The following is a 15013-nucleotide window of genomic DNA, read 5'->3' as shown; positions in this document are numbered from 1 at the left end:
TTCCACATTAAGACCTTGCCAGCTACAGTAATGCATTTGCCATCTAGAATTTTATTAATATCAGACCAGGAAGAAAGAAGGGTTTCTCTGTAGTTGATGGTTTATTGTAAACCACTCTTTAATTCTACTTTAGCAAAGTGTCTGTTTACATTTGGGTGCCATCCTATCTTCGATTACCTGCAATGAGATTTTGCTGTGAGGTAGGACTAGTGCATAGTGCTTAACACATGTACATCTTGTTTCATGATACTGTAATCCTGTGCTGCCTTGTACATTGCATGGTTATTGATTTTGGTTTTCATCTGGAGCCAATATACCCATGGATGATGTGTAGTAAATTGCTAATCTAGCAGGCAACAGGATAATTCTCAGTCACTTAGTCTTTTGATTAGAAGAGTTAGGCATCTGGCCACTGAGGGAGGGTTTGTTGTCTGACTTTCAGTTTTTATAAAATGGGCATGCCTTCATGCTCTTGATTCACCTTTGTAGATGGGAACTAAATTGATAATGTTGGATAGGTGATTTGACCTCCATATTGTTGCCTGGCTGCCAACTCTTAACACTTTAGTAGCAATGTGTATGCACAACTTGAGCCAGAAATTAACTGTAAAAGCAAAATTTATTCATTCTTTCTTGCTAAATTTAAAGGTTACTCAGGGAAACCTCTCTATATCGTCTTGCATATCTCAAAATTATTTGGCACTAGTTCATACATTTTATCTATTATAGTATGATGTCAACTAATTGGAAAGTCAATTGGACTCTACTAAGTGTAATTGCTTTATAAATTCTATTTTTTTTAAATTATTAATTTTTATAAAGTAATTTTCGGGAAAATGATTTGGTAAACAGAGAAGAGGTAGTGAAAGCTTTGCGGAAGATGAAAGCCGGCAAGGCAGCAGGTTTGGATGGTATTGCAGTGGAATTTATTAAAAAAGGGGGTGACTGTATTGTTGTCTGGTTGGTAAGGTTATTTAATGTATGTATGACTCATGGTGAGGTGCCTGAGGATTGGCGGAATGCGTGCATAGTGCCATTGTACAAAGGCAAAGGGGATAAGAGTGAGTGCTCAAATTACAGAGGTATAAGTTTGTTGAGTATTCCTGGTAAATTATATGGGAGGGTATTGATTGAGTGGGTGAAGGCATGTACAGAGCATCAGATTGGGGAAGAGCAGTGTGGTTTCAGAAGTGGTAGAGGATGTGTGGATCAGGTGTTTGCTTTGAAGAATGTATGTGAGAAATACTTAGAAAAGCAAATGGATTTGTATGTAGCATTTATGGATCTGGAGAAGGCATATGATAGAGTTGATAGAGATGCTCTGTGGAAGGTATTAAGAATATATGGTGTGGGAGGAAAGTTGTTAGAAGCAGTGAAAAGTTTTTATCGAGGATGTAAGGCATGTGTACGTGTAGGAAGAGAGGAAAGTGATTGGTTCTCAGTGAATGTAGGTTTGCGGCAGGGGTGTGTGATGTCTCCATGGTTGTTTAATTTGTTTATGGATGGGGTTGTTAGGGAGGTAAATGCAAGAGTTTTGGAAAGAGGGGCAAGTATGAAGTCTGTTGGGGATGAGAGAGCTTGGGAAGTGAGTCAGTTGTTGTTCGCTGATGATACAGCGCTGGTGGCTGATTCATGTGAGAAACTGCAGAAGCTGGTGACTGAGTTTGGAAAAGTGTGTGGAAGAAGAAAGTTAAGAGTAAATGTGAATAAGAGCAAGGTTATTAGGTATAGTAGGGTTGAGGGTCAAGTCAATTGGGAGGTGAGTTTGAATGGAGAAAAACTGGAGGAAGTGAAGTGTTTTAGATATCTGGGAATGGATCTGGCAGCGGATGGAACCATGGAAGCGGAAGTGGATCATAGGGTGGGGGAGGGGGCGAAAATCCTGGGGGCCTTGAAGAATGTGTGGAAGTCGAGAACATTATCTCGGAAAGCAAAAATGGGTATGTTTGAAGGAATAGTGGTTCCAACAATGTTGTATGGTTGCGGGGCGTGGGCTATGGATAGAGTTGTGCGCAGGAGGATGGATGTGCTGGAAATGAGATGTTTGAGGACAATGTGTGGTGTGAGGTGGTTTGATCGAGTGAGTAACGTAAGGGTAAGAGAGATGTGTGGAAATAAAAAGAGCGTGGTTGAGAGAGCAGAAGAGGGTGTTTTGAAGTGGTTTGGGCACATGGAGAGGATGAGTGAGGAAAGATTGACCAAGAGGATATATGTGTCGGAGGTGGAGGGAACAAGGAGAAGAGGGAGACCAAATTGGAGGTGGAAAGATGGAGTGAAAAAGATTTTGTGTGATCGGGGCCTGAACATGCAGGAGGGTGAAAGGAGGGCAAGGAATAGAGTGAATTGGAGCGATGTGGTATACCGGGGTTGACGTGCTGTCAGTGGATTGAAGCAAGGCATGTGAAGCATCTGGGGTAAACCATGGAAAGTTGTGTAGGTATGTATATTTGCGTGTGTGGACGTATGTATATACATGTGTATGGGGGGGGGGTTGGGCCATTTCTTTCGTCTGTTTCCTTGCGCTACCTCGCAAACGCGGGAGACAGCGACAAAGTATAATAAAAAAGATAAAAAATAATTTTCAATTTTACACTATTTACTATTCAAGTTTCTGCAGCTTCAGTTTTAATTCACCATATAGAATTATATCAGTAGTGTATACTAATAAATCCAGTTGATTATTTTTTCCTTCGTTTAACTTCTTTATTGTGAATCACAGAAATATTGAAGTTGTTATTAAACTGTGCCAGATTGAAGTAGGTCTTTCCATCAAAGTAATTCGTTTTGAAGAGGCATTGCTTCTCCTGGCTTAATTAGGTACCATCAGGAACGAATAAACATTGGCACCATTTGTATGCATTCACTCTCGTCATTTATAATGCACTGAAACTAGAGCCAATCATCCACAGCTAAACCCCACAGTGTACTTTGCCCTCATATGTTCTCAGGTTCTGCCCATTGATAGCATAATTTCCACTAGAACCACTGATCCAATTCATTTTATCTCCATGTATTTCTCCTGCCCTCCATAACTTTCAGGCCCAAATACTTAAAACCACCTCTTTTCCATTCATCCATATCGGTGGTTTACCCATTCCCCTGGCTCCCTCTACTTTTGACACATGGATTCTCTTTCATGTTTTGCTCATCTTTTCCACATGTCCAAGCCATTTCAGCACATCCTCTTCTGAGCCCTGTTACCACAATCCTCACATCTTACACCATAAATACACCAGAAATTGAATCTGTAAAACCCTGTCATGAGTAGTGTGCCTTCAGATACATCCATCATTTCCCTCACAAACACTATTTCCTTCTTCATACTCCTTAATGCACCTTAGCCCACTCCTTCACCCTACTTACATTAGTCCCTATGGATCCATCACTCCTTGTGGTCCCACATGCTGCCATGTCCACTCCCAGGTATGTAAAATTACTCCATTTCCTCCAGGTCCTCCTCATTCAAACTTTCACACAAACCATCCCATCTCATTCCCCAATTATACTTTATTGCCTTAATTTTGTTAGTATTTACCTCATATTCTCCTTTCACACACTCTTTTAGTCTCTAGAATTCCTCTGTTGAGTCTGCCACCAGAGCTGTGTGTCATCTGTTATTTGTAAAGTTTATCTTAAATTGCCATTAAGAATTCCACCCACCTTTGCAAGAGAAGATTAGTTAAGTATACAAGCCATAAAAGGGATTTTGGTTTCCAGTGCCACCAAGATAAATTTGACCTATCCACAAGTTGATTCTGGTCTAAACATTTGAATGCATTATCACTAGTAACTATGAATAATCTGTATTTTATTTATGTATAATTACTGCAGGATTAAAAAGAGGGCAAATGAGAGTTGGGGTGAGAGAGTATCATTAAATTTTAGGGAGAATAAAAAGATGTTCTGGAAGGAGGTAAATAAAGTGCGTAAGACAAGGGAGCAAATGGGAACTTCAGTGAAGGGCGCAAATGGGGAGGTGATAACAAGTAGTGGTGATGTGAGAAGGAGATGGAGTGAGTATTTTGAAGGTTTGTTGAATGTCTTTGATGATAGAGTGGCAGATATAGGGTGCTTTGGTCGAGGTGGTGTGCAAAGTGAGAGGGTTAGGGAAAATGATTTGGTAAACAGAGAAGAGGTAGTAAAAGCTTTGCGGAAGATGAAAGCCGGCAAGGCAGCAGGTTTGGATGGTATTGCAGTGGAATTTATTAAAAAAGGGGGTGACTGTATTATTGACTGGTTGGTAAGGTTATTTAATGTATGTATGACTCATGGTGAGGTGCCTGAGGATTGGCGGAATGCGTGCATAGTGCCATTGTACAAAGGCAAAGGGGATAAGAGTGAGTGCTCAAATTACAGAGGTATAAGTTTGTTGAGTATTCCTGGTAAATTATATGGGAGGGTGAAGGCATGTACAGAGCATCAGATTGGGGAAGAGCAGTGTGGTTTCAGAAGTGGTAGAGGATGTGTGGATCAGGTGTTTGCTTTGAAGAATGTATGTGAGAAATACTTAGAAAAGCAAATGGATTTGTATGTAGCATTTATGGATCTGGAGAAGGCATATGATAGAGTTGATAGAGATGCTCTGTGGAAGGTATTAAGAATATATGGTGTGGGAGGCAAGTTATTAGAAGCAGTGAAAAGTTTTTATTGAGGATGTAAGGCATGTGTACGTGTAGGAAGAGAGGAAAGTGATTGGTTTTCAGTGAATGTGGGTTTGCGGCAGGGATGTGTGATGTCTCCATGGTTGTTTAATTTGTTTATGGATGGGGTTGTTAGGGAGGTAAATGCAAGAGTTTTGGAAAGAGGGGCAAGTATGAAGTCTGTTGGGGATGAGAGAGCTTGGGAAGTGAGTCAGTTGTTGTTCGCTGATGATACACTGCTGGTGGCTGATTCATGTGAGAAACTGCAGAAGCTGGTGATTGAGTTTGGTAAAGTGTGTGAAAGAAGAAAGTTAAGAGTAAATGTGAATAAGAGCAAGGTTATTAGGTACAGTAGGGTTGAGGGTCAAGTCAATTGGGAGGTAAGTTTGAATGGAGAAAAACTGGAGGAAGTAAAGTGTTTTAGATATCTGGGAGTGGATCTGGCAGCGGATGGAACCATGGAAGCGGAAGTGGATCATAGGGTGGGGGAGGGGGCGAAAATTCTGGGAGCCTTGAAGAATGTGTGGAAGTCGAGAACATTATCTCGGAAAGCAAAAATGGGTAGGTTTGAAGGAATAGTGGTTCCAACAATGTTGTATGGTTGCGAGGCGTGGGCTATGGATAGAGTTGTGCGCAGGAGGATGGATGTGCTGGAAATGAGATGTTTGAGGACAATGTGTGGTGTGAGGTGGTTTGATCGAGTAAGTAACGTAAGGGTAAGAGAGATGAGTGGAAATAAAAAGAGCGTGGTTGAGAGAGCAGAAGAGGGTGTTTTGAAATGGTTTGGGCACATGGAGAGAATGAGTGAGGAAAGATTGACCAAGAGGATATATGTGTCGGAGGTGGAGGGAACGAGGAGAAGTGGGAGACCAAATTGGAGGTGGAAAGATGGAGTGAAAAAGATTTTGTGTGATCGGGGCCTGAACATGCAGGAGGGTGAAAGGAGGGCAAGGAATAGAGTGAATTGGATCGATGTGGTATACCGGGGTTGACGTGCTGTCAGTGGGTTGAATAAGGGCATGTGAAGTGTCTGGGGTAAACCATGGAAAGCTGTGTAGGTATGTATATTTGCGTGTGTGGACGTATGTATATACATGTGTATGGGGGTGGGTTGGGCCATTTCTTTCGTCTGTTTCCTTGCGCTACCTCACAAACGCGGGAGACAGCGGAAAAAAAAAATGTTTTACTTGGAATGAAAATAAGAATATTTTTATTTATTCCTAATCTTTCTAAGGTAAGAGAGGCAGTAGATAAAAAAAAGTGAAAAGGAATAGGGAGAATGCAGAGGCTATGTGGATGATCCTGTTAGATGATGGGAACTGCATCTTTGACAGAAATTCATACCTAGTCATGGGTGAATGATAGACTTGGCCAGCACTCTACTGTCATCCTGTACCAGCCATCAGGTTCTAAAATGCCAACTAAATTTTAGATTGGTCTGAGTTATAAGTCATTTCACTAAGCTGTATCATGGAAGTGCAGAGCACGAAATATTTGGTTAGACTTAAACAAAATTACTGACAGTAAATGGCTTCTTGTTCTTGATCATATCACATTTCAATAGGTATAAATAAATTACAGTATTCAATAAGTAGCATAAAATTCAGAATATTTGTATCTAATTTTCTTTTTACATTACAGCAAAATGGCAGAAACCAAAGGAAGTGAAAAGGCGGGTTGGGCAGCAGCAGCCGCAGGTCTCCCGTTTACCCTTGGCTTTAAAGTGCCCGCAGAGAAATATACCCAGGATAAAGCTCAGGACAAAAACAGGGATAAAGAAGATAGGAGACCCACTAAAGATGACAAATGAGAAAATTGATGGCCTCAAAACTGTAGGTGAAACTGATGGATTCAGGTCTAAATAGTTGTTACATACTGTATTGTACAGAAAATTGTGTTGAGAGAAAATTTGATTAAAATTTTTATAAAATGATATTTGGAATAATGGGTTAGAAGTAAACACTCAATGCCCTTAATGTAGTTTATGCTTTTTGATAAGGGAATGACCTTGGAAAAATTCAGTATGAAATTAGGTAAATGAATGCCAAAACTTAAGATGGTTTTAACAAACTTAAAATACTGTAATAGCATAAATATAGAAGATAAAAAGTATCTAATAGGGTCAAACTTTGGAGGCACATTGCCATTATCTTTAAACTAGAAGTTATAAACTAGAAGTTAGCATATCAAGCTTTGAATTTTTCAGTTTAGCTAAAGTATTGACAGTAAATTTCAGTGAAATGATATTTTTTCTTGGAAATATAAATTTTCTTAAAGCTATTTTAATGGTTAACTTTTCAGAAGCTTTTTCATATGGCAAAAACACTTCTGTTCTGCAAAGAGGCAAGCAGTAAAATGAATTAATGTAATATTTTATACACATTTTGCTAAGAGATGCAAGTTAGGTACAGCCTAAATAAATGTAGATGCATGGGATAAAGATATTGTTGAAAAAAGCTGGTGTTTATAATTGATATTAATGTCTTTTGTTATTAAAAACTAAAAGCTACTAGTATAACCCTGTCATAATGGTAGAAAACTCAGTTTCAATGTCACAGTTTTCCCTTCAAGTAAGCAGAAAAAGAAAACCCTTTAAAGGTTTGTATCAAGATTACATTTTAGTTTAAAAATCTTAGTTTTTCTAGTTCCAGATCATTGAAAATGAACCTGAGTCCTTGTCTGACAGTTCCACTTTTGAGCAGCCTATTACAATCCCATGTCCAGAGACTTCCTTGTTTCATCCTGTGTGTCTGTGAGAGTGTGTGCCTCAGTACAATCATCTAGAGCAGCTGACCAATAGCCTGAAAGAAGGCAGTGTTAATGTCTTTCTGTTGATTTATGAGTGGAAAGTTTACTTGATTAGTTAGATTATGAAGAAAGAAACATCATTTTTGAGAACTCAAGTGTAAAAGTCACCTTTGGTGAGGCTATATCATTGGGAGTACACTCTTGTCAAAGAACTTATTCCAAAGTAGTCCACATTTACCTGCATCTGGAAGCACAGCCTTAGACTGTTTTACAGATATTGATCTTTTGTTGGGTAATTATGAAAATAGAAATATATTTCATACTTACTTGCTGTGTCCCATGTCAGTTAGGTAGTTCCAGGAACAAACAAAAAAGTCCTCATGCTCTAGCTGGCAAGTGTAATGCAAAAAGAACACAACCCTCTATCCACAACCAGGCCTCACAAACATTCCATGCATAACTTTCACCCTCCTGCTTGTTTAGGCCTGAAGCACTCAAAATAGTTTTTACTCCATCCTTACATCTTCAGTTTGATCTACCGCTTCTCCTTGTCCCCTCCACTTCTGACACATATATCCTCTCTTGTCATTGTCTCCTTACTCATTTTTTCCAAAATGTCCAAACCATTTTAAGCACACCCTCTCTGCTACACTCTTCTTGTTACCACACCTCTCTTGTACCCTTTTTGTTACAACTCATTCAAACTCCCTCACACCAGATATTGTCCTCAAACATATAATTTCCAACACATCCATCTTCCTTTGCATGTTGTCCATCTATAGCCTATGCCTTGCATCCATACATTTTCGCCCTCCTAGATAATTACCTCTCTTCCCGCACATCCTTCAGTACTCCCAGAACCATTGTACCCTTACGCATGGTTGATGATGGAAGACTGGAGCCCTGGCTGGTAGCATTAAAAGGAAATGCAAGGAACAGACAGTTTTACTAGAATCAGCCTGCTTGAGATTACATCATGAGTAAAAAGGCAAGGCTGTATCATTGGGAGTAGTCTCATAAAAAAAACTTTTCACTTCAAAGGAGTGTACATATCCCTGCTATGAGGATTAGTGCAACCTTGTGCTGCAGGAGCCTTTAGAAAGGTCCCGAAAATTTTTTTCATACATATTGGCCATTTCCTGCATCAGGGAGGTGGTGCAAAGAACAGAGGACTAAGCCTTAGAAGGAATGGCCTCACTCTGTTCTTTTGGAAAATTAAAAAAAAATGGGAAGGGAGGATTTCCACCCCTGCGCTCCTCCCCATTTAGTCGCCTTCTACAACATGCCATTTCCTTAGGGATGAGGAGAAAGAATACTTCCCATGTATTTCCTACAATTGTAGAAGGCGACTAAAAGGGGAGGGAGTGGGAGCAGGAAATCCTCCCATCCAGTTTATACATTTCCAAAAGAAGGAATACAGAAGGGGTCCAAGTGAGGAATTTCTCTCTAAGGTTCAGTCCTCCATTCTTGACGCTAGCTCACTCCTGCAGGAAATGGTGAATATGTATGAAAAAAGTTACCCCAAAACTAAAAAGGCCCCTGTAGTTCAAGGCTGCACTAATTCCAGTAGCAGGAAAATGTAGACTCCTATGCAGTGAAAAGATCTTTAACAAAACTGTATTCCCAATGATACAGGCTTACTCTTGGTGAATTTTTCATAATTACCCCAGGACCAATTTCAATATAAAAGTCTTGGTGTTACCCAAGAGTAGTAAACCCAAGGGTCCACTAATTACAGCAGCAGAGAAATGTGAACTCCTTTGGAGTGGGAAGTTCTTTGATGAGAGTTTACTACCAATCATTCAACCTTGCTAAGGATGACTTCACCAGCAAGTTAACTTTGAGTAGGTGGACTACAGTAACACCTGTCTGTCTATATATTTATGTATTTATCTATCAATATATATATATATATATATATATATATATATATATATATATATATATATATATATATATATATATCCTCTAAGACTCACTCCTCAGTTCTTAACGCCACCTCGCTAATGCGGGATAAGGCAAATATGTATGAATATATATTATACTTAGTTGGTCTCCTGCGTTAGCGAGGTAGCGCAAGGAATCAGATGAAAGAATGGCCCCAACCCACCCACATTCACCTGTATATACATAAATGCCTGCACACACACATATACATGCCTATGTATTTCGATGTATACATACAGACATATACATATATACACATGTACATATTCATACTTGCTACCTTCATCCATTCCCGTTGCCACCCTACCACTTATGAAAAACAGCACTCACCTCCCCCCCATGTGTGCGAAGTAGCGCTAGGAAAAACAAAGGCCACATTCGTTCACAGTCTCTAGCTGTCATGTGTAATGCACCAAAACCACAACTTCCTTTCCACATCCAGGTCTTAGAAAACTTTCCATGGTTTACCCCAGTCGCTTCACATGCCCTGGTTCAATCCACTGACAGCACATCGACCCCAGTATACCACATCGTTCCAGTTCACTCTATTCCTTGCACACCTTTCACCCTCCTGTATGTTCAGGCCCCGATCGCTCAAAATCTTTTTCACTCCATATTTCCACCTCCAATTTGGTCTCCCACTTCTCCTTGTTCCCTTCACCTCTGACACACACATATCCTCTTTGTCAACTGACACACACATATCCTCTTTGTCAATCTTTCCTCTCATTCTCTCTATGTGACCAAACCATTTCAATACCCCTCTTCTGCTCTCTCAACCACAGTCTTTTTATTACCACACATCTCTTATCCTTTCATTACTCTTTTTATTACCACACATCTCTCTTACCCTTTCATTACTTAAGGGGTGGGAGCAGGGGCTGGAAATCCTCCCCTCCTGTTTTACTTCAACAAAAGAGGGAACAGAGACACAGGCCAAGTAAGGATTTTCCTCTCCGAGGCTCATTCATCTGTACTTGACACTACCTCGCTAATGCGGGAAATGGTGAGTATATATATATATATATATATATATATATATATATATATATATATATATGTGTGTGTGTATATATTATCATTTTTTCATACATATTTGCCATTTCCCGTATTAGCAAGGTAGCATTAAGAACAGAGGACTGAGCCTTAGAGGTAATATCCTCACTTGGCCCCTTCTCTGTTCCTTCTTTTGGAAAATTAAGAACTGGAGGGGAGGATTTCCAGCCCCCACTCCCTCCTCTTTTAGTCGCCTTCTACAACACGCAGGGAATACATGGGAAGTATTCTTTCTCCCCTATCCCTAGGGATGATATATATATGGTTCCAAGTGAAGGCTGGTCTGTAGCGGGGGTGTGTGATGTCACCATTATTGTTCAGTTTGTTTATGGATGAGGTGGTGAGGAAGGTAAAGGCAAAAGTCTTAGCAAAAAGAGTGTGTATGCAATCTATGGGGGATGAAAGGGCTTGGAAAGTCAGCTGTTGTTTGCTGATGATGCAGAACTGATGACATATTCAAGAGAAAAACTGTAGAAGCTGATGACTGAGTTTGGAAGAGTGTCTGAAAGGAGGAAGTTGAGAGTAAATGTGAATAAAAACAAGTTTATTAGGTTTATTAAGGTTGAAGGACAGGTTAGTTGGTGTGAGTGTTAATGGAGAAAAATTGGAGGAAGTGAAATGTTTTACACACACCTGGGAGTAGACATGGTCGTAAATGTAACCAAGGAAGAAGTGAGTTATGAATGTGGATGTGTTGGAAATGAAATGTTTAAGGACAATATGTGGTGTGAAATGGTTTGATTGAATAGTAATAAAATGGGTGAGAGATGTGTAGTAATATAAGGATTATGGTTAAGAGAGCCAAAGAGGGTTTGCCTGAAATGGTTTGGACATATGAAGAGACTGAGTAAGGAAAGGTTACATAAGAGGTTGGAACAAGAACAGGGAAACCAATTGGAGTTTGAAGAATGGAGTGAAAAGGATTTTGAGCAATCAGGACCTATACATACAGGAGGGTGAAAGGTGTGCACACGATAGAGTGAATTGGGACAGACGCACTGTCAGTGAAGCGTCTGGGGTAAACCATGGAAAGGTATATACGGTCTGGTCATTGACTGGGAATTGTGGTTTTGGTTTATTTCACATGGCAGCTAAAGAATGGATGTGAGTGGGTGTGGCCTTTGTCTGTTACTGGCGCTACCTCACTAATGCGGGAAAGGACGATAAAGTATGTGTGTGTACATATATATATATATATATATATATATATATATATATATATATATATATATGTGTGTGTGTGTGTGTGTATTTGTTTATTTATTTATATATTTATGGTGAAGGCACTGTCCATTCTCTTCATAAATATGCATTTTCACTGAGCAGTTTTGCATTTCATACTTTTAATTAAGAGACAAGTTAGTTTTAAAACTTTTAATGCATATATAGATTGATCTGCTCTAAATTTAAGATTGGAATAATTCCAGAATGTTAACTTTGTTTTTGTTTTGAAGAGGAATTTAGCAGTTGACTAGAATCACTTGTAGTTGAATCTCAAATCCTAATCTAATTGTTGGTGCTTTAAGCTAAATTTTGTTGGCTATTCTTATTCTTTACTATTCTTATAAGAAAATTTATACGAGAATGTAAATAAAAAGAATTAACTTTCTGTGAAATCTACTTATATACATTGGCTTGAATAATGAGACATAGTCTTCTTTGGGGTGAAAGTGACATTTTCATCAAATATTTATTATTTCTCTAAGACCAGAAGTGTAAAATGTTAGTCTTTGTTCTTGAAATGAAAAAAAAAAGTTTGTAATAACCTTTCCTACCTGCACTACTTATGTTTGTTTCTAAAAGTCAAAATTAAGATATGTGATATAAGGATGTAACCATAAGCTTAGGACCTCCTGAACCAAAGCACACAGCATTTCAATCATCTGAGTCATTGTCCATTTCAAGAACTTTTTCTTTTTAAGCTTTCATTTTGAGTGAATGTACAAATGCTTTACTTAATTTTCCTTAGATGTTACTGTATTAATTTGATGTCTTTTGTACCAGATGAATCTTATTTATTTTACAGACATCTTAGAATAAACTTTTTACAGCATGTTAATGTTTCATTGACTTCCAGTGTATATTGTATATATAATTTATCGTAAGTGGAATGTCAAATGACTAAGTGGTCTCTCTATGTTTACTGGTAGAAAAGAAAATGTAAATCTATATATTTCTGATGTTTGTTTCCACTGGGAACTCCATCAAGTGGGTGCCCAGAGCAAAAAGTGTCTCTGTAACTGGTGAACTCCAGTGCTGCTTCTTATTAGCCTTAGTGCTTCGCTCTCAACAGTGGCTCCTACTTAATGTTCCTACCTAGACCTTCTACCTAATGCCCTTGCCTAATGTTTATGGAAAGAAAGAATTTCATGTCCACTATGTCTCGCTTGAAACATCCTTTTGCTTCAGGATACATGCAACCAACCAATTATAGAATTCTTTTCAAGATCACTTTGACAAAAAAAATTCTATCTATTATTCCTACCATTTTGCGAAAAGGTAGGGAAAGTGTATACATCACAGCAGGAAAACCTGGAGTTATGAAGAATGAGTTGTGTTAAGTGTTGTCAAGTGTGACAAGAAGAGACTGCACACTTGTGTGAGGTAGAAAGAAAGACAACTACCTAGGTCAGAGGCTTGCAACTTGCCAACCACTGAAGTGCTGGCTTATCACACACCCATCTCTAACCCTCCCAATACCAAGGTGGGTAGTATGGTAATATACTTCTGTGGTCAGTGGCTGCTTACCAAAAATTAAACATATTTGGTTTGTATGAAATATCCTTACGGATGTATCCTTTTCCAAAGGCCTGAATCACGTCGTTTTTTTTACAATCTTGTCAGTTCTTGATAAGAAACAAATTTAGAATGACAATTCCTTCCTTAACAGAATCCTACACCTTCGAACCTTTCAGTGGGATTGAGTGAAAGATGAATTCAGGGCTGCAAGATGGATATGCTGATGTGGCACTGTTAACTAAGGATGAATAGAATGAAAAGAAATTACTAAGAAATTTTGGAGGTGCAAGATTAATAGTTGTGAAGTTCATAAGTAAGAGACTAATAATTACTGTAATGGTTACAATATGCACCATGTAATGATTAAGAAGTGGTCAATGCTCTTGAAAATTAAAATATTCAGAAAAACTGTTCCTACCTGAACCTGTGGGTAGTATATAGGGAAGTAAGTAAATTCAGGCCTGAAAGATCATAAAGATCATAATGGCACTCTTATTGGAGTATGATTAGTCTTAAAAGAAGTTTGACTGAAAGTATGTAAATACACAATTAATAGAGGCAAAGATCAAATGTGAGGTTAAGAATTATTATGGTTGCATATGCACTATGTATTGGTGAAGAGAAGGAAGTTAACTCTCTAATGATGATTACAATGGATCTGTGTTTTGATAGTGAGCAGCCATTACCGTGGGGGGTCTGCATTTTTATCTATAGATCAAAAATTTCAGTATAAAAGCATATTTTATTGGTATGTAGACATGCCTAATATCACAAGGAACTATAATTAGCAACAGGAAAAAGTACTAGTGTGTCAGTTACCCACATTATACTTGAGAGGAAAGTAATGCCTGAGCATGAAGATTTTGAGTGATCAGGGCCTGAAAATACAGGAGGGTGAGAGGTGTGCAAGGAATTGAGTGAATTAGAACGATGCAGAGTGCTGTCATTGGACTGAACCAGGGCATGTGAAATGTCTAGGGTAAACCATGGAAAGGTGTGAGGAGCCTGGAAGAGGATAGGGAGATGTGGTTCCGGTGCATTACACGAGTGTTAATGAATGTGGCCTTTTTTGTCTTTACCTGGCGCTACCTTGCTGAAGCAGGGGGTAGTGATACGGTTTCCTGGGGTTCTGGGAATGGATTGAAGGCAGGCAAGTATGAATATGTACATGTGTATATATGTATAGGTCTGTAAATGTGTATATGAGCAGATGGGTTGTTCTTTGTCTGTTTCCTGGTGCCACCTCGCTGATGTGGGAAACTGCAATCAAGTATAATAAATAAATTAATAAATAAATATAACCTACCTATCTATACCTTTGATGCCTGTTACAACTGGAACTTCCTCAAAGGGGTGGCCAACAGTAATAGAGTCTCCATAACTAGTGGACTCCAGTGCTGTTTTTAAGCCTTTCGTGCCTAAACCTTAACAGGCTACTCTAGCACAGTGTTTGCAGAGGCTCCTACCTATTGTTCCTACTTCTATCTAATGCTCCTTCCAACTACTTCTACCTAAAATGTATACCTAATACTCCTGCCTAAATGCTCCTACCTTCTACTTCTATCTGCTGCTCCCAACATTTTGCCAAAGGGCAGGGCTAACACACAGTGCTCACCACAGAAAAATATAGTTATAAAGTATGAGCTGTGTTGAGTGTTGTCAAGTGTTACATATAACAAGGAGAGATTGTACATTTGTGGAGAGAATGCCAGTAGTCTACATATTAGTGAGGCAGAAAGAAAAGACCTGGGTCAGAGAAGTGCAACTTGACAACCACTGAAATGCTGGCTCATTAAGCAAATGTCACTAACCCTCCCAATACTCAGGTAGGTAGTACTGGTAAAATACCTCCCTGGTTGTTGGCTGTCTACCAACTACTACCT

General features: G+C 39.0%; 1 protein-coding gene across 1 annotated transcript in view; it reads left to right on the top strand.

The window, feature by feature from the left end:
- The window catches only part of LOC139764108 (E3 ubiquitin-protein ligase TRIM37-like), a 181033-nt gene extending 168589 nt beyond the window's left edge, over positions 1-12444 (top strand). The window contains 1 exon segment of the mRNA XM_071690602.1: positions 6282-12444. Within this exon segment, the coding sequence (XP_071546703.1) occupies positions 6282-6450 (169 nt within the window). The 3' untranslated portion in view covers positions 6451-12444.
- Positions 12445-15013: the final 2569 nt, after the last annotated feature.

The sequence above is a fragment of the Panulirus ornatus genome, chromosome 48 (assembly GCF_036320965.1).
Source record: "Panulirus ornatus isolate Po-2019 chromosome 48, ASM3632096v1, whole genome shotgun sequence".
NCBI classification, from domain to species: domain Eukaryota; kingdom Metazoa; phylum Arthropoda; class Malacostraca; order Decapoda; family Palinuridae; genus Panulirus; species Panulirus ornatus.
This window is presented reverse-complemented; position numbering and strand designations above follow the sequence as displayed.